Below are 21,639 nucleotides of genomic sequence, written 5' to 3'. Positions count from 1 at the left end.
TCCACAGGCGCCCCGTCCCGCCCCGTCCCATGGCCCGGGGAGTTGTCCCCGCTGCCGCCGCTACGGGCGAGCCCGACCCGCCACCCCCTCAGGACCAGGTTGGGGGGGGGGGGTCGCTGGCCTGGACCGGGGGTCCGTGTGGGCACAGCCCGTCCCCGGTGCCCCAAGGACCCGGTGGGGTAGAGAAAGCGAAGGGAGGCGGGGGCGGGTGTCGGGAGCGGCGTGGGACACAACCCGGGCCGGCGTCCCGCCCCCGGGGCAGTGCCGTTACCCCGCTTGCCCTGCCTCGCTCCCCCCCCCCCCCCGCCCTGCGTGACCCCCCCCCTCCCGGCAGCACAGCGTGGGCAGAGCCGAAAGGTGCTTAGAGCCGAGCGGGGTCGAGCAGGGCCGTGGGCTCTAATCCCCGCGCCCCCGTGGGTGCTCGGCTGGCTGGGTGCAGGGCAGGATGCCGACATCTTCTGCCGACACCCCCTGGCAGCCCCCCCACCCCTCTGTCCTGGCATCAGGTCCTGCCCACCGGCCCCACAGCGGTGCCACGAAGATGGTGAGTGTGTCTCCAGGTGGGGGGGGGGGGGGCAGGCCTGGGGGCTGTAGGGCTGTGGAGTTGGGGAGGGCTGCAGCTCTGGGAGCCTAGGGCTGTGGGGCTGGGGTCCAGGGAATGTGGGGGGGCTGGGGGTCCTTGGCACGGGGACCAAGGGACTGGGAGCCACAGGGCTGCAGGGCCATGGGATGAGGACCAGGGGACCTGCAGCCATGGGACCGTGGAGCTGAGGCCCCCACAGCACCACCCCCCAGCCCCGTGCTGTGTGGTGTGAGGAAGCCGCAGCCTCGCTGCTTCCTGCTGCAGCAGCTGCTGGGTTTCCTGCATGCCCCCGAGCCCTGGCTGCCCCAGCATGCCCAGTCCCTCTAGCTCCCTGGTGCCCCCCGTCCCCCCATTCCCCTCTACCCCAGGGCTGGGCATTGGCTTCCCCAGCTCCAGGAGCCGGGGCAGCACATGGTCCCTCCACTGCTTCTGCTGTGGGGTATTGCCATGGTTGGGTGGCAATCCACGGCCACAAGGAACAGCCTGGCCACAGGGCACAACATTGTCCTGGCCCTGCAGGCAGGTAGGGTCCCTGCTGCCACCCATGGCACTGCTCAGCCCCATTCCGCTACAGCCCAGGGCCATGCCAGCCATGGGGAATGTGGCACATCTGTCCTGACCCCCAGTCCTGTGCCCTGCAGATGTTGAGGACCAGGCTGCAGCGTGCCCAGGCGCCCTGAGCGGGGTGAGGATGCTGCCAGGGCGCTGGCGGCTGGAGGGGCGGCGGTGGCGGCGCACCGAGCCGGCTGTGGTGCTCCGCGCCCTCTACAACTACGCATACCGTGCTGAGGACGGGCGGCAGGTGGCCATGGCTGCTGGGGAGCAGTTCCTGCTGCTCCACAAAGCCAACGAGGACTGGTGGCAGGTGAGACGGGCCAGCGAGCCCCGCTGGGCTCGGCCCTTCTTCGTCCCTGCTACCTACGTGGCCGAGCTGGACCCCGGTGACGCTGGGAGACGGAGCATGCTGCCCCCCAGCCAGCCTGCAGGCATGAGTGAGTGGGGCAGGAGGGCACAGGGCTGGGGCCATGGGGCAAGCAGACCCAGGATGGCAGGACACTGGGAGAATGGAGCCATGGGGCACTGAGGTGGGGGCAAGGGGTTGGGGGCATTAGGGGCACAGGATGAGGGGACACTGGGAGTACAGGCCTGGGGGACACATCACTGGGAGTCCCAGGCTGTGGGTCTGGGTGCACAAGGCTGGGGGAAGATCGGGGCTGGGGGCATTAAGGGCACAGGATAAGGGGGCACTGGGGGTACAGGGCTGGGAGACACCCATGAGGGACGATGGGGGCCAAAGGGCTGGGAGTGCAGGAGGTGGAAGGGGCACAGAGCTGCAGGCACTGGGAGACATCTGGGACATGGGGCTGGGGGTACCAGGAGCAGGGGGACACTAGGGAAAACAGGGTTGGGGCCGAGGGGTGGGGGTCTGTGCCTCCCACCTCCAAACTGGAGTATCATTTTGAGTTTGTAGGTACCCTCCTCTCTTTCCCCAGGCCTGCCACCACAGTTCCCCTCACTGGAGAACCTGTGTGGCCCACCGCTGCCCTCCCCCCAGGAGGCCAGGCTGACCCCCGAGGGCTGCTGCATCAGCACCAGCCAGCTGACAGAGGGGGCCCTGCCCACCCCCTCCCCAGCCCCGACACAGTGCCAGTCCCAGCAGGACCTGCTGGCCCAGGGCACTGGGGTGAGTGGGAGCCGGGTGGCACCCAGAAGGATACCCTGTGCCCCCAGCCCTGTTCCCCTCTGAGCCCCTGCAGCCTCACTGGTTCTCCCTATCCCCGCACCCCCCCCCCCAGCCTTTGCACCCTCCTTCCCTCAACCCGCACCCTGCGTCTCCAACCGGCATCCCCTCCCTGCACCCCCCAACTTCACTCCTCTGCATTGCCCACCTGCACCTCCCACCTCCACCCCTGCACCCCCCCAACCTTGCCTCCTGCATTGCCTACCTGCACCCCCCCAAATTCACCCCTCACCCCTCTGCATCACCCACCCCGCTCCATCGCCCACCTGCACACCCCCCCCCCCACCTGGCCCACCTGCACCCCCCCGCACCCCCAACCTCCCCCCACCGCATCACCCACCTGCACCCCCAACCACCCCCCCCCCCGCACCCCAGCACCCTACAACCCCGCCCTCGCTGCTGCCGCTTCCTCGTCGCCCGTGGGGCAGCGGAGGAAGTGCTGGGGGGGGGGGGGGGGGGGCTGTGCCGCCCGCACCGGGGTCGGGGTGGGGGGGAAGAAGGGACCGAGGGGCACCGGTGCTGCACGGCCGGGAGCAGCAGGTGGGAGAGGGGCACCGGGCCCGGGAGCACCGGGTCGGGGGGTGTGAGGCTGCCGCGGGGGGGGCGGCAAACGGTTCCGGGGAAACGATTGCAAAACCCTGATCTGGGCTGGGCAGGGCGCTGGGGGGGAATGTGGGGGGCTGGGGGGGGGGGTCAGGGCAAGGGGGCACTGCTGGGGGGGCTGAGCAAAAAATGAGGCTGGGGGCAGGGTATGGGAGGCACAGCGTGGGGCTATGGGTATTGTCCATGTGCTCCCCCCCCCCCCCCCCCGCAGAGTTTAGGATATGTCCCCCCAGGTGCCCCCGGTAGGAGCCACCATGATCTACTGCAACCTCGAGGAGCTGCAGCGGGTGGGGGGCCAGGCTGAGCCACCTAAGCCAGCCGGGCCCCCCCTCCAGCTTTTGGGAGCCTGGGAGCGTCACCTGGACCCCAGCACTGGTCGCTGCTTCTTCTACAACCCCGAGACGGGCATGACCTCCTGGAAACCCCCCCGGCAGCACCGGGAGGCGGTGGGCATGGTGGGCAGCAGTGGGGAGTACTGGGGCCCTGCCAGCCTCCCTGCCAGCTGGGTCTACACAACCCCACCCCTCCCTGCCCCCCCCATGTCCCCCCATTTCCCCACCAGCATCCATCCCACTGCCCCCCATACTCCCCATGACCCCTAGCCCCTCCACCAATGACCACACTTTGTGCCTGTGTCCTTCAAGGTCCACTATATCTTCCTCGTGCCCCCCACCGTGACCCCCATGACTCCTCGTTTCTCCTAAATTATCTCCCCAATATCTTCCCTCCCACTCCCTCTGTGTGGCCCCACTGCTGCCCCCTCTGACTCCCCCAGTGCTCTCCAGGTCCCCCTCCGTCTCCCTGGCACAGTCCCACTGGGCTGCTGGCAGTTAGTGCCAGCGCTAATTGCTGCGCAGGGCCCCGTCCTTGGGGTCCGGGCTATGCCATCCCCTGAGGCTGACCCATGTCTCCTGTGTCCCCTGCAGGGCCTGCCCCCCCCCGCCGAGCCCCCCAGGACCGCGGCATGCTGGAGCTCCAGGGATGCTGGGGTTCCCGGTGGCACCGTGAGATGGGGGACAGGGGCACAGGGAGCGGGCAGGATGGGAGAGGGATGGAGAGGAGGGAGGATGGGGGGACACCGGGTGGTACGGGAGGGGGATCAAGGCATGGATGGATAACGGGGGGCACTGGGAAGGGTATGGGGAGGGGCACCACAGAGGGCCTGGGCTGTGCCCCCCCATGCTCTCCCCCCACAGCAGGTAAGCCACGGCCGGACCCTCGCCCACCACAGCCTGGAGGACCAGGCAGCAGCCCCCCAGACCTCCCTGGCCCCAGCCAAGCCCCCACCCTGCATCCCCACCCTGCCCACTGTGAGTTACCTCGGGGGTCAGGGGGCATTGGGGGGGGGGTGGCAGGGACGGCACTGATCCTGTCCTCACAGGAGGTGCAGAAGGCCGGGCAGCTCAACAGGACCAAGATCGCTGAGGGTGGAAGGAAACTCAGGTGGGAGCTGGGGTGGGGAGGGGGCTGGTCGAGGCTGGGGTCCTGGGAGGGGGTTCCTGGTGCCAGGGGGCTGTGGTCCTGCTCCAGGGGGGCTGTGACAGGTTGGGGTCCCGGGGGGGTGGGGGGGTGGTCCTGGTGCAGGGGGCTGTGCCAGGCTTGGGGAGGCCCATATTGAAGCAAGGGCTCTCTGTCAGTCTGGGGGGGGCGTGCCAGTTTTTTGGGGGGTCCCCGCTTGAGCAGAGGGGTTTTGCCGAGCTGAGGGGGCCATGCCAGCCTGGGTAGGGGCGAGTTTATGCCAGGTGGGGCTGTGCCAGCTGGGGGCGGGCATTCCAGTGGGGGGGGGGGGGCAGCCCAGCCTGGCCCATGACTCTTCACAGCTGAGGGGCTCCAGACAAGCGATGTCCCTGGCACACAAAAGCACTTTTGGCCGTGCCAGGCTGGGGGTGAGGGAGCCGATCTGGGGTGCTGCCAGCGCCCAAATGATGCCTGGGGCCTGTGTGGGGATCTGCTAGGGCAGGGGGCACCCAAGCCTGCCCCCAGCCCTGGCTGGGGAGGGTTTGGGGGTGTCCCTCACCTGCTGCCCCCAGGAAGAGCTGGGGGGTCTCCTGGGTGGTGCTGGCCGGGAACAGCCTCATCTTCTACAAGGAGTCCAAGGGGCCGGCACCCACTGCCTGGGTGAGTGAGGGGGCACGGGGGTGGGCTGGGAGAGTGGGGGCATGCCAGAGCGTGGGGAGGTATGGGGGGGGACAGTGGGGACAGCAGGCAGAGAGGGCTGTGGAGGAATATGGGGTGCTGTGGAGACACAAGGGGGACAGGACACCTGTGATGCCTGGTGCCCCCCCCAGTGCCCTGCCAGCAGCTGCCCGGAGAGCAGCGTGGACTTGCGAGGGGCTGCCCTGGATTGGGCCCGTGACCTCTCCAGCAAGAAGAACGTCATCCATGTGAGTGGGTTGGGACCCCAGGCTCTGGATGTGGGAGTGCCTCAAGTGCACAGCCCTGGGCTCTCTGTAACGGTCCGAGCATCAAAGGGATCCTCCTAAATGCAGCCCATGGAGAAGGGGACCGCACAGCCCAGCATGTACAGGAACCCCCAAAATGGGATAAAGGGGTGCCACTCATATACTCCCTTGGGGTGTGGGTGGGGCGCATAGGGACACCCCTTGGGTTAGGGGCACCCCTGGAGCCCACCATTGGGGAGGGAGTAGGGCACCCCTGGAGTGCCTGGGTCCCCCTGGCCCCTGTAGGGGTCCCCAGGGGTCTCTGCCCCCCCCCCCATCCTTCTGCCCCCCCTGCCAGCTCCGCACTGTGACGGGTAACGAGTTCCTGCTGCAGTCAGACCAAGAGGCCACCATCCAGGAGTGGTCCCGGGCTATCCGGGGGGTCATCCGCCGGCTGGTGAGTGCCTGGAGGGGGCGAGGAGGCAGTGCCCCATGGCTGCCCCCCAGCCCTGTTGGCATCCCCAACTACCCCTGACCACCCTGCCGCCCTCCCGCAGGACCTGGAGAACCCTGTGGACGTGCCTGTGGGTTGGCTGCACCGTGGGGACACCGGGGGGGAGCTCAGCGGGGACGAGGACGAGGCACCACGGGTCACTGAGGGGGCCAGGGCTCCAGGTAGGGCTGGGGGGCTGAGGGGGGGAGCAGGCCTCGGGGCTAGTGTGACTGTGACCATGACCGCACTCTGGGCCCACTGTGCCCCCAGGTGCCCCCCACACCCCCGATGCTTCAGAGAAGAAGCGGGTGAAGAGCAAGCTGAGGCGCTTCATCGTCAAGCGGCCCCCGCTCCAGAGCCTGCAGGAGAAGGGGCTCATTCGAGGTGGGACTCCCCAGCTGTGGGACCTCCTGCCAAGTCCCACCACACCCTCGGGACCTCCCCAAACCCTCCCACAGCCTCCCTCTGCCCCCAAAGTGGGAGAGGAAGAGGGTGCCTGAGAGCTGTTGAGCCTTGGCTGCCTGTCCCCAGTGGGTCCCAGTGCCTCCCCCCCGTCCAGTGTTCCTGCCCTGAGTCCCTGTGCACCCATGGGTCCCAGTGTCCCTCCCAAGTCCCAGCATCCCTTCCTGGTCCCTGTCCCCCTCCTGATTCCAGTGTCTCTCCTTCACCCCCCGCCCCGAGTCCCAGAATCCCCCCCTCGGTCTCTGGGCACCCACCGGTCCCAGTGTCTCCCTCCAGTCCAGTATCCCTTCCTGGTCCCAGTGTCCTCTCCCAGTCCTGGTGTCCGTCCCTGCCCTCACCACCACCCTACCAGTCCTCAGCATTCCCTCCTGGTCCCTGTACCCCGCTCCCAGTCCCATTTGCCCCCCACCAAGTCCCAGTGCTCCCCCATCCCAGTTTGCCCCAGCGCAGCCCTCTCCCAGACCAGGTGTTCGGGTGCCGCCTGGATGCCCTGTGCCAGCGGGAGAGCACCACAGTGCCCCGCTTCGTCCGGCTCTGTGTGGAGGCCGTTGAGGAGAGAGGTAGGGTCGTCCCAGCCGGCAAGGCAGCATGCCCCCCCCAGCTGGCACGGACTTCCCCCACCATGTCTCGCCCCCATCATTGTCCCCAGGCCTTGATGTTGACGGGATCTACCGGGTCAATGGGAACCTGTCTGTGATCCAGAAGCTGCGTTTTGCCGTGGACCGGGGTGAGGAGACTGGAGGGGCACAGGATGGGGGTGCTGGGGAGGGGACAGGGGAACTGTGTTGGAGCATATGCCCACGGATATGGGAAGGCGGTTTCTCCCCCCATGAACCCTCCTTTGTCCCCACAGAGCGAGCCGTGACCTCGGACGGACGCTATGTCTTCCCCGAGCAGCTGTGCCAAGGTCAGCTGGGGTGGCTGGGCAGGGGGTGGCCCTGGCGGTGCTGGGGCCTTGGGGGGCCCAGGCGCAAGCTGACTTCCCCTGTTCCTCCCAGAGGAGCGACTCAGCCTGGCAGACCCCGAGTGGAGCGATGTCCACGTGGTGACCGGTGCCCTCAAGCTTTTTTTCCGGGAGCTGCCCGAGCCCCTAGTGCCCTACGAGTTCTTCAACCCTTTCATTGAAGCTGTCAGTAAGTGCCCCCCTGCAGTGCTCTCCATTGGCATCCCCAGGATATGGGTGCTGGGGGGTAGGGGGGCCACTGTGTCTGACTGCTGTGTTTCCCCCCCAGAGCTGCCGGACCCCCAGGAGCAGGTGGAGCGGGTGGCTGAGCTGGTGAAGAGCCTGCCCCCCGCCAACTATGCCACCCTGCGCTATCTCCTGGCTCACCTCTGCCGGTAAGGGGAGGGCCACTCCTGGGCTGGGGCTGGCTGTGGAATGGGCTTAGAGCTGCCCCACAGATGGATGGGCTATGGGGTAGTATGGGGTAGCTGCGGGGCATATAGGGTGGCCCTGGTATGCCGGGGAGGTGGGGGAAGGATCAGGGCATGCCAGTGATGAAGCCCTGGCACATGGACCCCCAGGGGTGATGGAGGGAGGCCTGGGCGGATGACATGCATGGGACCACCCTCCAACCCTGCACATTCCCAGGGTGATGGAGCGGGTAGATGTCAACCGCATGACACGCCAGAACATCGGCATCGTGTTTGGGCCAACACTGCTGCGGCCGGAGCGGGAGCCGGGCAGCCTGGCGGCGGGCATGGCCCAGCAGAACAAGGCCGTGGAGCTGCTGCTGGCACACTTTGACCGCATCTTCCCTGCGCCCCCCTGAGCCTGGTCCCCTGCCCCCCCAAGTCAGGTATGGGTGCTCTGGCTGTCAGTGCCCCTTCCTGCCCCCCCAGTCCTCCCTGCCCCATGTACCTTCAACTCTGCAGTAAACAGGCACCTTCCCTGGGACCAGCAGTACCTCCTGCTCTGACCAGGGTTGGGGGCATCTGTGGCACCAAGAGCCACCCATCTCCCACTGCCTCCCCAGAGAACGTCATCATCCACGCATATGGCAGCCCCCAAATGCCCTTCTCTCTGCCCCCTGCCGTGCCCCGTACACCTCCCCAAGGTCATTACAGTGCTGATTTATTTCCACCATTCATTAAATACATATCTGTTGCCATCAGATCCCCCCCAGGAAAGGCCCCCGGCTCTGCTGGCAAAGCCAGTGCCAGAGCAGAATCCGGCCATACCAGGGCTGGGTGTCTCTCTGGGGAGTGCCCTGGGGTGCCTGCACACTGCTGCAGCCGCCACCAGCCCCTGCAGACCACAAGGTGGCCACCACCACCAGGACTCCTGCCTGCAGGAAGCAACAGTCAGTGTCTATGGGAGCTGTCAAAATGCCCCATCAGGGTCACCATCCCTCCCAGGGCCTCCCTGTGTCTCCCAGTTTCCCAGTTCCCATCCCTGTGTGTCCCCCAGACTCCTGCTCACCAGTTGTACCAGCAACTCCCAGTTCCCAGGCAGCAGTGTCCACTGGATCTGTTCTTGGTCCAGGGCAGGCAGGAGGTAGAGGGCAGGCAGGGGCCCAAGAGCTCCAGGCAAGAAGAGGCAGAAGGGGAGACACAGGAGACTTGGGAGGCACAGAACCCGGGGGGGTACAGCTGGATCCCAGGGGGCTCCCAGGGAGACACCAGCCCTGCTTTGGGCAGGGACTGATCCAGAGGCTCATCAGGGTCTGGGAGGGACGCACTGATGCCCGGGGGGGGTCCGCTGGTGTGACAGGGCAGCCCTGGCTCTGAGTGGTGGCTGGTGCCTGTGTCATATAGCCTTAGCAACCCCCAGGCATCCCAGTGCCAGGGTCCCATCCTGGGCTAGGTGGGGGTCCCAGGGGGTGGAGGGTGTCCCAGGAGACACCAGGAGGTGTGCAGGTGGGTGGTGTAGGAGCTGGAGTGGGAGAAGCATTTCTAGCAGTCAGCACAACAGCAGGGCTGCTTGCCTGGAGGAGAGTGGTTCAAAGGCACTGGGCAGGGGTTGGGGGGTGGCCCAGGGGCAGAAAAGGGTGTAGGGGATGGGGTTTTTTAGGGAATGGGGACCTCATGCTATGAGTCTCAGACAGGCTCAGAGTGAGGGAAGGGAGGGTACAGAGGTGATGGATGCACAATACGGGGCAGGGTGATGTGGGCTCACGACTGTGGATGTGCATATGGTGCCAGGACTTGGTTTTTCCCACACCAGGCACAGGGGAAGCATCACCCCGTCCTCCCTGCCCCAACTCCCCGCCTGCAACGAGACAGCAGCTCAGGGACCCCGCTGACCACCACACAGCTCCCCTAGCCCTGCACCCCTCAGCATACCTGGCTGGGTAGGGGGCTCCCAGGTGCCCCTTCCTCATAGACCTCGGGTGCTGAGAGCAGGGCTCTGCCCAGGACAGCTTGGGGTGCTGGGAGGACAACAACCTGGCTTGGCCCATTCTCGGTGGCATTGTCAGGTGTCAGAGCTGGAGCAGAAGGAAGCAGGTAGTCAAAGGCAGTGATGGTGGAGATGGACAGACAGCCCGAATCCCCAGCACCTAAACCCCTGGGCACCCCCCGATACCTCCTTCCCCTGCTGCCCTCACCCTCATCCCAGGGAGAAGCACCCCTGGATCACCCCGGGGTGACAGAGGGCACAGGTAGAGCTCAGCTCCTGTATCCAGCCCTTGCCCGCCCCAGGCTCCCCATCTGCAGGTGAGAAAGCGCCCAAGGCCAGCAGCCCCTACCACCAGGGGACCCCCACCCTGCTCGGGTCACACCTCGTGTCGGGGGGGTGCAGCAGTGCCCCCTCAGCCCCACAGGCAAAGGGTACCACAAGGACTTGGGCCTGGAGCTAGCCTGGGACACTGGGTATGGCGAAGGGGTGTGAAAGAGGTTGGGAGCCCCCAGTGCACTCGCAAGACCCTCTCCCCTCCAGGGACACTCAAGCCCCACTCCTGCTGCCTCATCTGCGCGTGACCCCTCGCGCACACACTCTCGTATGCATGCTCTTGCACACGCACCCTCGCAAAAGAGCCCGCTCTTCTCACGGGCCCCAAAGTGCGAGTTCCCTCCCGGAAGACCAGCTGCTCTGCCCCATACCAGGCAGGCACAGAGTGGTATTGGAGAAGTGTCCAATCCCCCCTGCAATTGGGGTGGAGGGAGTCTGATGCCACCCCACAGACCATCCCTTTGCATAACCATCCCATGCAAGCTGTGCCCTGGCATCACGTGGGCTCCATCCCACGGAATGAGGGGGTCCCAGAGGTCTCCTACTCTGCAACACCCAGATAAGCTGTGCCCCCCCCAATTCTGCCTCCCACAGCCTTCCTTGTCCAAGGGCAAAGCCCCCTGGCATAGTCCCCACCCCAGTAAGGATTTAAGAACAGGTGTAGAGTGGTACCGGCGGTACCAGGGGTGGCTCTTCTCAGTGGTGCCCAGTGCCAGGACCAGAGGCCATGGGCACAAACTGAAGCGCAGGAGGTTCCCCCCGATCATTAGGAAGCACTTTTTTACTGTGAGCGCAACCAAGCACTGGCACAGGTTGCCCAGAGAGACGGTGGAGTCTCCATCCTTGATATTCGGAAGATACCTGCACATGGTCTTGGGCAACTGGCTCTAAGTGGCCCTGCCTGAGCATGAGGGTTGGACCAGATGGTCCAGAGGTCCCTTCCCACCACCACCCTTCTGTAATGCTGTGTGATCTGTGGCCCTGGGCAGGGACGTCACTGTGGGGCAAGTGGGGATGAGGGGCTGTGCACTGGAGTGGCTCACATATGGTGAGAATATGAATATGATTGTATTCACCGAGGTGGGGGGAACGCGGGGCCCTGTGTGCCCCTGGTGGGGGACAGGGGGGAGTTGGAGCCGTGGCCCCCCCTGGCCGGGGCTCGCTGCTCTGGGTGCTCCCACCCCGTGCTGTGCTGATCCCCCCGGCTCCCTGCCTCTCCGTGTGGGGACACGCCGGGGTGCACCGCATGGGCTGGGGTCCCACGGAATTTTTACTGTGCCTTTTTGGCAACCGTTTCGCACCATGCAGGCCAACCCCTGTGAGCCTGTCTGAGATTACTCAGACTCCAGCAGCCAGGGACACATTTACATGCAAGGTGGCAAACCTTATCACCCAAAGCCCCCCAGGCCTCCCTCCCTTCCTCCCAGGGCCCCGGTCTCCCCCCCCTCCCCAGACTGCCATCCTTCATGGCCCCACAGCGCTGGGGCCGCCTGTCCCCATCCCCAGTGGAGCTGGCTGGCCCTGTGGCCGGTTGCACCCATTCTCACGGGGCGCATTTCAGCAATCTCCTAGCCGGTGGCCCTGTCCCTGCTGACCCACAGCCACCCACCGGCACAGCCCTGGTTGCTCCCTGCTGGCTTCTCCAGCCGCTCGCAGGTTTCGCTGCCGAGGGGAAAGGCCCTGTCGGATGGTGGCTGGAGCGACCTGGGCTGCCACCTCCCAAATGCGATGCCGCTGCACACAGCTGCTCGAAGGGCCACAGCCGAAGCGTGGGGGTCACTGCCTGCCTGCCGCATGCCCCGACTCTGTCCTCCTGGTGTCCCTTCGCATGACAGCACCTGCTGCTCTCTGAGCCGTTGAGAGACCCCATTCCTCTTGGGAGCCTGCAAGCATGGTGTCTGCGTGGGCTAGAGCAGAGGGCTAGTCTTCCTTCTTCCCCTTCCTGGGCTCTTGTTCCCCCCTGGGGCTGGATGCTGGATCCTGGATCCTGGTGGGCGCTGGACGCTGGAGCCCATGTGGTGTGCCCGCCCGTGCACATGTGCACACTCGTGGTGCATGCACGTCTGTCTGAGCGTCTGCTGGGACTACATACGCAGCCTGGCTCCTGCTCGGTCCCGGGGTGGGCAGCGGCGGCAGCCGGGTGGTGGAGGAACCGGCAAACCCCCCCAGGGAGACGCTGGCAAGCGGTGCCCACGGTCGCTCCCGCCGGTGGGCTAAGAGTGATGCCCCATTCCCCAGTGGCTGCGGCCGAGCCCCAGGTCAGCTCTTGGCACCAGCCCAGGGAGTTGGCGGCCATGTCACAGTGGACAGTGATGACTGTGTCTCTGTGACGTCACCTGGGGCCTGTGACATCGGCACCCCGGCGGGTATAAAAGGGGCTGCTGCCAGAGGCGGGGGAGCATTCCGGGGAGAGCCTCGGAGCTGTTGGGCAGGAGTTGAGAGGAGACTCGCAATCGACCTGTCCTTTGTCCACCATGCAGCGGAAGGCCCTGACGGGGGAGAGGCCAGTGGGGGCAGAGCAGCTTCACGGACCCCACGCGGGCACCTGGCACAGCAGGGATGGGGGAGCTCCTTCTCTCCCCATCAGTCGCTGGTGCCCCCAACACCTCGGGAAGAGGGTGCCTGCGTGCAGCTCGTCATGTTGGAATTGTGTCGTGGCACGCTGCTTGGAAAAGAACAGCCAGGAGCTCCAGCGGCTGGAGAGGCAGATGGCCCAGATGAAGGCAAGTTCACAGAAGCGTAGTCTGGCTGAGGTTGGAAGGGACCTCTGGAGATGATCTGGTGGCTTCCAGTGCCCCTGCTCAGCTGGGGTCGCCCAGAGCCAGTTGCTCAGGCCCGTGTCCGGAGTCGGGCCTGGGGGTCCCTCTGTCTGCCTGCAGGGCTGGGAAGGAGAGGGGACGCGAGGGCAGAGGCAGTGCCCGAGCGGAGCCGGAGGGGAGCGCGCTTGGGGAGTGTCCCGGTGCCCTGACGGCTTCTCCTCCTCCTCCCCTCCTCTCTCGCAGAAGCACTTGGAAATGGCCAAGAGGGACGCAGCTGCAAGCCTGGAAGTGGTGCAGAAGGTGCCCTTTCCCGCGCATGGCTCCCTGCGACGTCCCGCGCTGGCTCGGCAGAGGGAGCAGTGGTCGGAGGCGGTAGAAGCTCTGCAGGAGGAGGCCCAGATCAATGAGGTACTGGGGACAGGAGGCACGGGGGCTCAACACGTTTGTGGGGGAACCCCCCGCAGAGGAGGCATGGCATGGATTCTTAACCAGGCCCTTTGCTTCTCCAGCTGCTGAGGAACAAGCTCCAGCACCTGCTGGAGAGGCAGCAAGGCCTCCAGGAGCCAACAGCTTTGTGAGTGGCAACGGGGCCCTGACTGAAATCTGGGGCGGGGGGTCGGGGGGGTTGCTGAGCAGCACTGGGCAGGCCTCTGCTGCTCACAGACATCTTCCTGGCTCCTCCAGCCTGCTCTGGAGAGCCCTTTGAATTGTCTGAGCGGCTCAAAACAGCACTGAGCAACTCGGGACTCCTGGCAGCAGCTCTGCACAACTCCGAGCAGCTCCCAGGCTCTCCTCCGTGCCCTCCGGGCCTGGGGTGGGTCTGTGCGGGGCTGGGATGCCGGGGGTGCCTGGTGCCAGCCCCAGCAGAGGCTGGGCAGCACCCTGGCTCCCTGTTTGTTGGCCACCCAGGGGATCACCATGCTGGCCAAGGTCTCTTCTCACAGCCCAAACCCCGTGGTGTCCGTAGCAGGGGGAAGACGGCGGCGCAGGCGGACGTGGCAGGCAAGAGCCTGCTGCAGGAGGTGGTGGATGTGCGGCTGGTAGGACAGACAACCCCGCTGTGGGCCTTGGGGAGGGAAGGGTCTGCACTGTGCCCAGGGGACACGGGGGCCCTCACTGATCTCAGCAGGGACGAGGGAGGGGGTCTGAGCCCCCAGACCTCAGCTGCCTCACGCACCCCAACGCATGTCCCTGTGTGCCTTGGCTTGTAGGAGGAGCAGCTGGCGTCGAGGAGGCATAAGATCGCTTCTTGGCTGAGGTGAGTTGCTCCGGGGGCTCGGAGTGCCGGGGCTCTTCCCTACGCAGTGGGATGCCCGTGCCGCTGGTCCAAGGGCACTGGGCAGGTTTGGACTTGTCAGGGATGAAGTAGTTCAGGATTTCTTTTCTTCCTTGCTCGGGCGGCACATAGCGGGGGATTTTGGGGGGGGCCCACTGGGAAGAGGTACAGCAGAGCCTCAACCAGTCCCGAGCAGGGTGTGTTGTGCCCAGCACGGTGCGAGGCCCCACGGTGGCGTTCAAAGAGGGTGGTTGTCAAGAGCCGAGACAAATTTACTCCCAGCTCTGCCTGACCCCTCTCCTGTCCCGCAGGAGATTTTTGCTGTTCCTCGCCTTCCTGCAGATCATCCTCCTCCTCTTGGTCTTCCTGAAGAGGGACATCCTCGATGGAGTCCTGCCCCCAAAGCTGACAGATGCCTTTGGGAGCTGCCCAGGGAGGTCCCCGTTCTCTTGAAATCAAACTAGAACGAGAATAAAGAAACCTGTGATTGTAGGACAAGCGCGGCACCTTGTCTATGTTACCTAAGAAAAACCACCACGTAAAGATGGCTTTGAAGCCATGCGCAAGGGCCCTTGACTGACAAGAAGGGGAGAGGCCTCGCTGTTAGAAGGGGAGGCCGTTGTCGTCGGTGCCCTTAGGAGCCTCCTGGGCTGGTTATGTCCTGCTGTGCCGTCCCTCCAGCAGGTCTCTCCGAAATCCCCCAGGAGGACCAGGGCCCACGAACATGAGGCTGCTCCTGCTTGGCCGTTGAGGGCCTCACCTTCTCTGCCTGCTCTTTAGTCCTTCCCCAGGAGCCCTCAGTCACCCTCACTCTGCTCTTCCCCCAGGCAGAGCTCCACGCTCTCCAGCTGCTCCCTCACCTAAAGGGCAACTGCCGTCCTCCTTGTGCTGGCCTGTCCCTCCAGAGGAGCCCGCGTCCCTCCAGTGCTCACCCCAGTCCTGGCGGCCATCCCACCCCGCCTCCGCCATCCCCACAAGATCACGGCCCAGCAACTGCCCCCAGGCTCAAACCCACCAGGGCCAGAGGTGGCCCCCACGCCAGGGAAGCCCCCGCGCTGGGGGGACAGGGCTGGCGTGAGGGGATGCAGCCAGGGCTCCGTCCCCAGTGCCCGCTCTGCATGCTGGGGGTCCCTCTGCCCCCCATCACCTCTGGTTTGAGGGGGCTGCAGCCCCATGGCTGGATCTACTCAGGATGAGTTTTGCACCAGGTTGTCCCTCACCAAAAACAAGGTTCCCCCCCCGCTTCCATTCCCCGGTCCCAGCAATAATCATCTCCACCAGCCTGTGGGGGGGCCATGCGCCCCTGCCCCAGGCCACCCACAGACACAGACACACCACCTCCTGCCCCACGGCTGGCAACGAGGAGACGTTCTCCCCATGGGTCACAGCTTTCTGACAGAGCAATTGGATTTAGTGCACCGAGGAGGCTGTGGGGGTTGGGGGGGTTATGCACCATGAAAAGGCACATTTAAAACCCAGCAGCTGGGCCGCACTCATGCCCCACAGCCTGGAGGAGATGCTGACAGCGATACGCTTTGAGCTGAGCTGTTTACTAGGGTAAATCGGGGGGCTACAGAGACACCACCACCACCCCCCACCCCGAGGTGGGAATGGAGGAGTGGGGAGGACCCCTCCAGCCCCCATGCTGGGCAGAGTATAATACAAGCAGGGGCTGGTACCTGCTTGGGGAGGGAGAGATTCCCAGAGGGTCGCAGGGCCCTGGCGGCGGCAGGGATGCCCGGTGCGAGGGTGTCTCCAGGGTGCTGTCACTTCTGCAGCCGCTTGACGCGGGCATCTATGGCCACAAAGTTGTCCTCTACGACAGCCAGGTTTTCCTTCATTGTCTGCTGGGCCTGGGGGGGGCGAGTGAGGAAGGGGGTGAGCGGCGGGGGCAGGAAGGGGACCCCACTCCAGCCCAGTGGGTGTTGGTGATGGGGTCCGGCCCCCAGCACAGGGTCTCGGTCAGGAGAAGAGTCAGAGGCCACTCGGCCGGAGCTCATCTAGTCGTTAGTTGATCGAATTCTTATCAGTCAGTGTAGGGATATAAAATATTTCATAAGCACAGATGGATCGGCGGTCAGTGCTCTCCTCCACTTAGCGTTAGGGCAGGATACAAAGCTCATCGCGTAAGCTTCCTACAGGTATCTTAAATGTTCCCTGCGTGCAAACAACGCCACGTACCAAGCCGTCGGTGCCTGGTGTCCGGTACGGGGTCTCTCAGCCTTGAGAGGGGTCCCTGCTCAAGGGGTGATCCCTGCCCCACAGCCAGCTGCTATGGAGGGGGAGCTCTGGGGACCCCGATGGCTGCAGATACTTCCAGCATCAAGGGGTTGACTCCGTCAGGTTTTGTGCCGTGTTCATGCCGTTTCAGCTGCTCATCAGCCCATTCGCCAGCCAAAACGTGGGGGTTTTTTGGTTTTGATGCTCGGTTCTCACTGACAGCCTCACACCAGAGGATAACCTTTGGTTAGGCTTACTTGCTGAGCACCTGCCCGGACCCAAGTCCCGTTATCTCACACCGGAGGAGCGCGTCCCTCACAATCCCCTCCACAGCAACCGGCGCTGAACGTGGCGCCTTCCCCTTGTGCAGCTGCAACGGCAGCTTCCCCTTCAAATCCCCTGTGATAAATTTATGTGTTTGCTAATCAAACCGGTTCTGTAAGCCTTGCACAATGTGTTCGTTTTTGCAAGGCAGTGTTAGCCTTTGCAAGCAGGTGCGGATGGAAACGTTGTAACTGCACTGTCTTGCTAAGGGAACAAGATGTATTAGCTTTCAAGGCCTCATCAGGAGGAATTTTAAAGTAGGCATGCTCCAGATGACAAGAAACACAGAAGAAGACTACAGCCTTCATCCCACGACTCCCCCAGCAAGGAGGCGTGCAATCGCAGAAGATACTAAACAAGCCCACCTGGGCCCGGACTCTGGCCTCTAACCTGGCAACAAAAAACTATAAAAAGGGGACTCTGAAGGGGGGGGGTGGAGGGGGGAGCGCCGTTGGTAGAGCGGAGACTCCCCGGCCGCCCAGCGCTGTTTTGCCTGTTTGCCGCTTGCTTCAATAAACTTTGATTGGATTACCCATGGGCTGGCGTACAGTTTTTCGTCGCCGCTTATAAGATAGCCCATTCTTTTGAGTGCCCAACGCCCCTTTTTTAGGGCCGAAATCCTCAGTTTTAGGGTCCAAACCTGTCTTTTAGGAGCCATAGCCTTCTTCTAGGGCCCACGGTTTCAAGTTGCGGGTCTAAACCCTAAAGGCGGAGCTTGTCGCCTGGCAGCTCCCGCCTAGTGGTCTGTGGGGAGTCAGGGGACCCAGGACAGCCAATCGCATTTGAGGAGGTGGGGGCAAGGCACGTGATTGATATGTAGCCAACCAATCAAGCTTTGAGGCCTGCAGGAAAGGGGGCAAGAGTCGAAAAAGCGGGGCAGCGTGTGGGGGCGGGGCGTGGCGTGCTGGCTCCACCAATCACGCCTGGTGGATTGAGATTGACAAACTGTCTGACCCATCATTTGGTGGGAGGCGCAAGGGGGGAAATCCCAGGCAGCCAGTCAGATGAGACATCACCTCAGGGAAGGGCGGGCACTGTTGGTGGCGGGAGGGTGACCACCCCAGGCAGCCAATCAGAGGCGGCGTCACCTCAGGAGACCGACAGCCCCCCAACCTATGCCAGTGAAGACCGACGGGAGGAGAAGGCGGGCTCTGCTGGCGGCCAGGCCGAGCCTCAACGTGGCGCACGTGGGGCCTGCCCCGAGGCCCAGCAGCCCTGGGCCCAGACCTGCGGCCCCTCTTCCCCCCCTCCATCCCCCACCCACCCCCATGCTCCAGAACCCCCAGTCTCCACGGGAGCCCCCGGCTCACAGAGAGTCAGTATCCCACGGCCGTGCCACTAGACAGCAGCCATGGGCCACCGGGCTTCTCGCCGCTATCGCTGCCGGCACTCGCCAGGTGGTGACGAGGACGTGACGGTGAGGCTGCCAGGGTGACGGTGAGGCCGCCGGTGTGACGGTGGAGCGCGCGAGGATGGGCGGGGGGTGATGCTTGCCGTGGGGCTGCCCGCCACCACCTCACCCACATCCCCTCCCCGCAGCCGAGGCAACCCCACCGCCGCCATCCAGCGTCTCCCCCCTGAGATGGTGAGTTGAGCGGGGAGATGGTGGGGCTGGGGTCTCCCCCTCAAAGCAGGGGGGGGTCCCAGGGTTGATGCTCTCCCCCCCTCCCCACAGCCACTGCACATCATCTCCTTCCTGACGCTGCCCGACCTGCTGAGACTGGGCCAGACCTGCCACTACCTCCACGAGGCGTGCGACAGCGAGGCCGCCTGGCGCCACCTCTGCACCCCTCTCCCCCCCGCCGCCAAGAGCGCCCGGCCCTGCAAATATTACAGCTAAATGTTGATCTTAAGGTGATTTGCTGGTTGTAGCGTGGCTTACGTTTTGCACTCTAGATACCGGCCAGCAGCTAAGCCTGGGCCTCTTGACATTTCTCATTTGAAATTGGTTAGGTGACTGCCGCCATTACTTCTGAAAGCTAACGATGTTACATTTGATAACAGATAACTGCAATTGTTCGCTTGCTTCAGGAAGTCTTCAAGGAGGGAAGTACTTACTTTCAGTAAGAACTAGCCCCGGTAAGATTCCCTATTTATTAAAATAGCTCAGGACTACAGACAGTGGTTTAAATTAAATTAGTTATCAGATAAAATCCTTTAACCATTGCTTCAGTAACAAGAGTGCTTGACACTCTTTTGTCAAGCAGAGCTTTCTCCTCTCTTACAGAGGGGAGCGATACCCATCCCACAGAGTGACTCCTGTGAGCACAGACAGACTTCTCTGAAAGACAAGATGGCTTGCAGAAAAGTGCGATATGAGCGGGGTTACCTTGCGTGCTAGTTACTCGCTTCTTTATGTCTTTGCTCTTACCAGGTGATTACACACAGAAAGTTGCGGTGTAAGTGACAATCAGTGCAAACGCCTAATTGGACTAGTAATCAGATGCAAGAGTGTGGATGGAAAGGAAGTTGGCCAGCGTTAGTGAAAGGAGTGAAGTACTTTCTTGCACGCGAGCAAAAGGAAGCAGCCCTTTTCCAAAGCTGTGTGTGGCGGGGTGAAGGAGAATGGCAGCGCTAAGGCTGCCTCTACTCTGTGTGTGTGGGTTATAGATGAGAGCTGGTTCTTCTGGGCGCTCCTGTGCAGAGGACTGCTTTCTAAAAAGCCTTTCTTCAGCCACAGGGCTAGAACCTCCTTTAGCATCTGATTTCCTTGCAGGCATTAGTGAGAGAATGGCTTTGCCACAAAGGGTGCTGCTACCTCCGTGGAAGATTTGCATGGCCTGGCAGAAAGCAGGCAGTGTTGGAGCGGGCCGCTACAACCTGGACAATATGTGCTTCCTCAGCCCGAGGACCCCCTACTCACCAGCTGGTCCAGCTTGAAGTTTGCTGGTGAATGCACACGCACACCCCAAGCGCACCAGGTTTGGGGAAGATACAGACGCTCACAGAGCCCCTCACACACCTCACTCGTGCTGGTCCCCCCCAGTAGGTGGTTTGCAGGACACACGCGGTTCCCGCCCCAGTGCCTGGTGGCCGAGGCCCCCACTCGCTCCAGTGGCTGCACTAAGCCCCCCCCCCCTCCACTAGCTGCACTGGGACCCACTCGTAGCTGGCACCACAAGCCAGGGGTGCCTGCACCCCCTGCTTGACTCCAGTAGCTGGCGCATAGTCCTTTCAGTTCACATACACACAGGAGAAGGAGTGGGAGTACACAGAGAGATAGTTAAGAAAAGATTTAATAATGGTTGATCCGGCAAAGGCTGGTCTCCAGCTGCCTGGCTGTTTCTTGCAGCCGCTTGGCAAGGAGGCACAGCTTAGCAGCCTTCTGCTTGATCCTCTCCTCCTCCTCCCGCGCCTCAGCAGAGCTTGCCTTCCTCAGAAGACAGCTCTCCTCTTGAAGGACACTGCATCGCCTCTTGAGGTCCTTCAGGGCACGCTGGAGGTGGGCGTTCTGCTCCTGCAGCCTGCTGTGACTGCTACCAGGCAGCCAGTCCTCCTGCTGCCCTACAGTCTGAACACCTACCTCTGCCACAGACCGCCCGCTGCGGGTCGTTCCTTGCGGCGGGGAGTCCGAGCAGTGCGGCGTCGAGTCTTGCCCCACAGCCTCAAGCAAAGACTCCGTGTGTGTCCCTTCCTCCTGGAGGCGAGTGTCTTTCAAGCTCTGGTGGGTTTTCCGCTGCCCTTCTCCATCACGGGAGGAAGATGCGATGAGGCTCTCCAAAGAGCAGGGCCCGACGGCCCCGGCGCCCAGGAGGGTCTGCAGGCGGTGCCAGGCCGAGGCCTTGGCCCCGGCCTCATTGCGGGAAGCAGGCTGCTTGCCACCGAACCGCTCCAAGATGTACTTTAGGAAGAGTCTTCTCTGCAGCAGCAGTTCGTCTTGGAGGCGGAGGATGCGAGCAGCCTCCTCGCTCTTGGTCTCCCAGCGCAGCTTGCTGAGGGCGTCCTGGAGCTTAATGCGGGCCTTGCCGCTGCTCGAGGCGCCTCTCACCAACTCCTTGGCCAGCTGCTGCTGCAGGTCCCGTGCCTGCCGGATGGCGTCGTCGCGCTGCTGCTGCAGCACCTCCTGCACCTCGTGCAGCTCAGCCTCCTTCGAGCGCAGCAGCTGGCGGATCTCCACCTCCCGCTGCCGCTGGTTCAGCTCCCGCAGCCGCTGGAGCTCCCGTGCCTGCCGCTGCTCCCATTTGGAGCGTAGCCGTTTGGCCAGGAGCTGCCGATCCCGCTCCGCGGCCTCCTTCAGCTTGCGAGCTTCGGCGGCAAAGTGGCGGGACAGCTCTTGGGAGCGGAGTCGCTCAGCCTCCAGCTCAGCCTGCAGCCTCTCCAGCTGCCGCTTGTGCTCATCCTTCTGCGCCGGGCCCCGGCAGGGCGAGGGGCGGCTGCGCGCCCCGGTCCCCGGTCCCGCACTGTCCCGGCTCATGGCTGCAGGGATGGCAACCAAACGCTGCCACCAACAGCCACCAACGTCGTGCGTCGCTCCCTCTCAGGAGCTGCTGCCTCCCTCTTGACCGTGCAGGAGCAGAGACAGCGTCTGCAATCAGCCAGGGGTGGCGAGTGGGGCCTTATATAGGTGTCCTGGCCCCCAGCTCACAAAGGAGGGTGGGGCTGGGTGGCCTTGTGAGGTGTGTCCTGGCCCCGCCCCCACCGCCAGCTCACAAAGGAGGGGTGGGGCCGGGTGTGGTGGGGCCGGGTGGCCTCAGGAGATATGGCCCACGCACCCCCAGCACACAAAATTTGTGTCACCTAATGCCATCTCCTGTGAACGCGCAGTTGCGTTCATCGTCTCGTTGAGTCCTTTTGACTCGTCCGGCTTGGAACATCACGAGACGTTTTGGTTATTTTGGTTACACATGACCCCTCCTCTCATTTTGAGGGTCCAAAGCCCTCTTGTACAGCTGGAAGCCTCCACTGGAGTGCCCAAAGCCCTATATTCACGACCAAAGCTTCCTTTCTGGGGGTCACAGAGGAACCAAGAGGTAGGTTCCCCTCCTTTTCAGGGTCCAAAGCTTCCTTTTTAGTGATACAGAGAACAAACTGCTAATTGCTTAATGATTGTCTCTCTGTAACTTTGCGTACCAAAGACTAGTGTTTGTCAAAGATTAAGCCTGTCAGAGACTGGTACTTGGAGGA

The 21,639-nt window shown here is 63.6% G+C and overlaps 1 protein-coding gene and 1 long non-coding RNA gene across 12 annotated transcripts; one reads left to right on the top strand and one right to left on the bottom strand.

Moving 5' to 3' along the window:
- The first annotated feature begins 409 nt into the window (after positions 1–409).
- On the top strand, positions 410–14,467 carry ARHGAP9 (Rho GTPase activating protein 9). 11 transcript variants are annotated; one of them, XR_012653335.1, is made up of 24 exons: positions 410–544; positions 1,225–1,448; positions 2,139–2,267; positions 3,161–3,382; positions 3,854–3,931; positions 4,127–4,237; positions 4,309–4,370; positions 4,958–5,045; positions 5,216–5,311; positions 5,667–5,765; positions 5,866–5,983; positions 6,072–6,185; positions 6,725–6,823; positions 6,913–6,990; positions 7,117–7,170; positions 7,262–7,396; positions 7,496–7,601; positions 7,855–8,062; positions 12,417–12,659; positions 12,939–13,103; positions 13,205–13,269; positions 13,663–13,735; positions 13,907–13,953; positions 14,283–14,457. XR_012653335.1 is itself a non-coding variant. In XM_075049353.1 (18 exons), exons 2-18 carry the CDS (start codon positions 1,275–1,277, stop codon positions 8,033–8,035), a joined length of 2,133 nt encoding a protein of 710 aa, XP_074905454.1. In that variant the 5' UTR covers positions 410–544; positions 1,225–1,274; the 3' UTR covers positions 8,036–8,499. The 11 variants fall into 11 exon arrangements, 1 of the variants encoding a protein (XP_074905454.1); XR_012653327.1 differs by having other exon boundaries at positions 1,225–1,575; positions 2,077–2,267; positions 13,380–13,735; XR_012653332.1 differs by having other exon boundaries at positions 1,225–1,575; positions 2,077–2,267; positions 3,161–3,373; positions 14,283–14,456.
- On the bottom strand, positions 8,332–12,238 carry LOC142040926 (uncharacterized). The gene is made up of 3 exons (XR_012653336.1): positions 11,546–12,238; positions 8,686–9,691; positions 8,332–8,551 (listed from the first exon to the last, which is right to left on the bottom strand). It is a non-coding gene; the product is annotated as an uncharacterized LOC142040926 (long non-coding RNA).
- Positions 14,468–21,639: the final 7,172 nt, after the last annotated feature.

The sequence above is a fragment of the Buteo buteo genome, chromosome 17, assembly GCF_964188355.1.
Source record: "Buteo buteo chromosome 17, bButBut1.hap1.1, whole genome shotgun sequence".
NCBI classification, from domain to species: Eukaryota; Metazoa; Chordata; class Aves; order Accipitriformes; family Accipitridae; genus Buteo; species Buteo buteo.
Note: the sequence above shows the minus strand (reverse complement) of the source record. Positions and strands in the feature narration are given on the sequence as shown.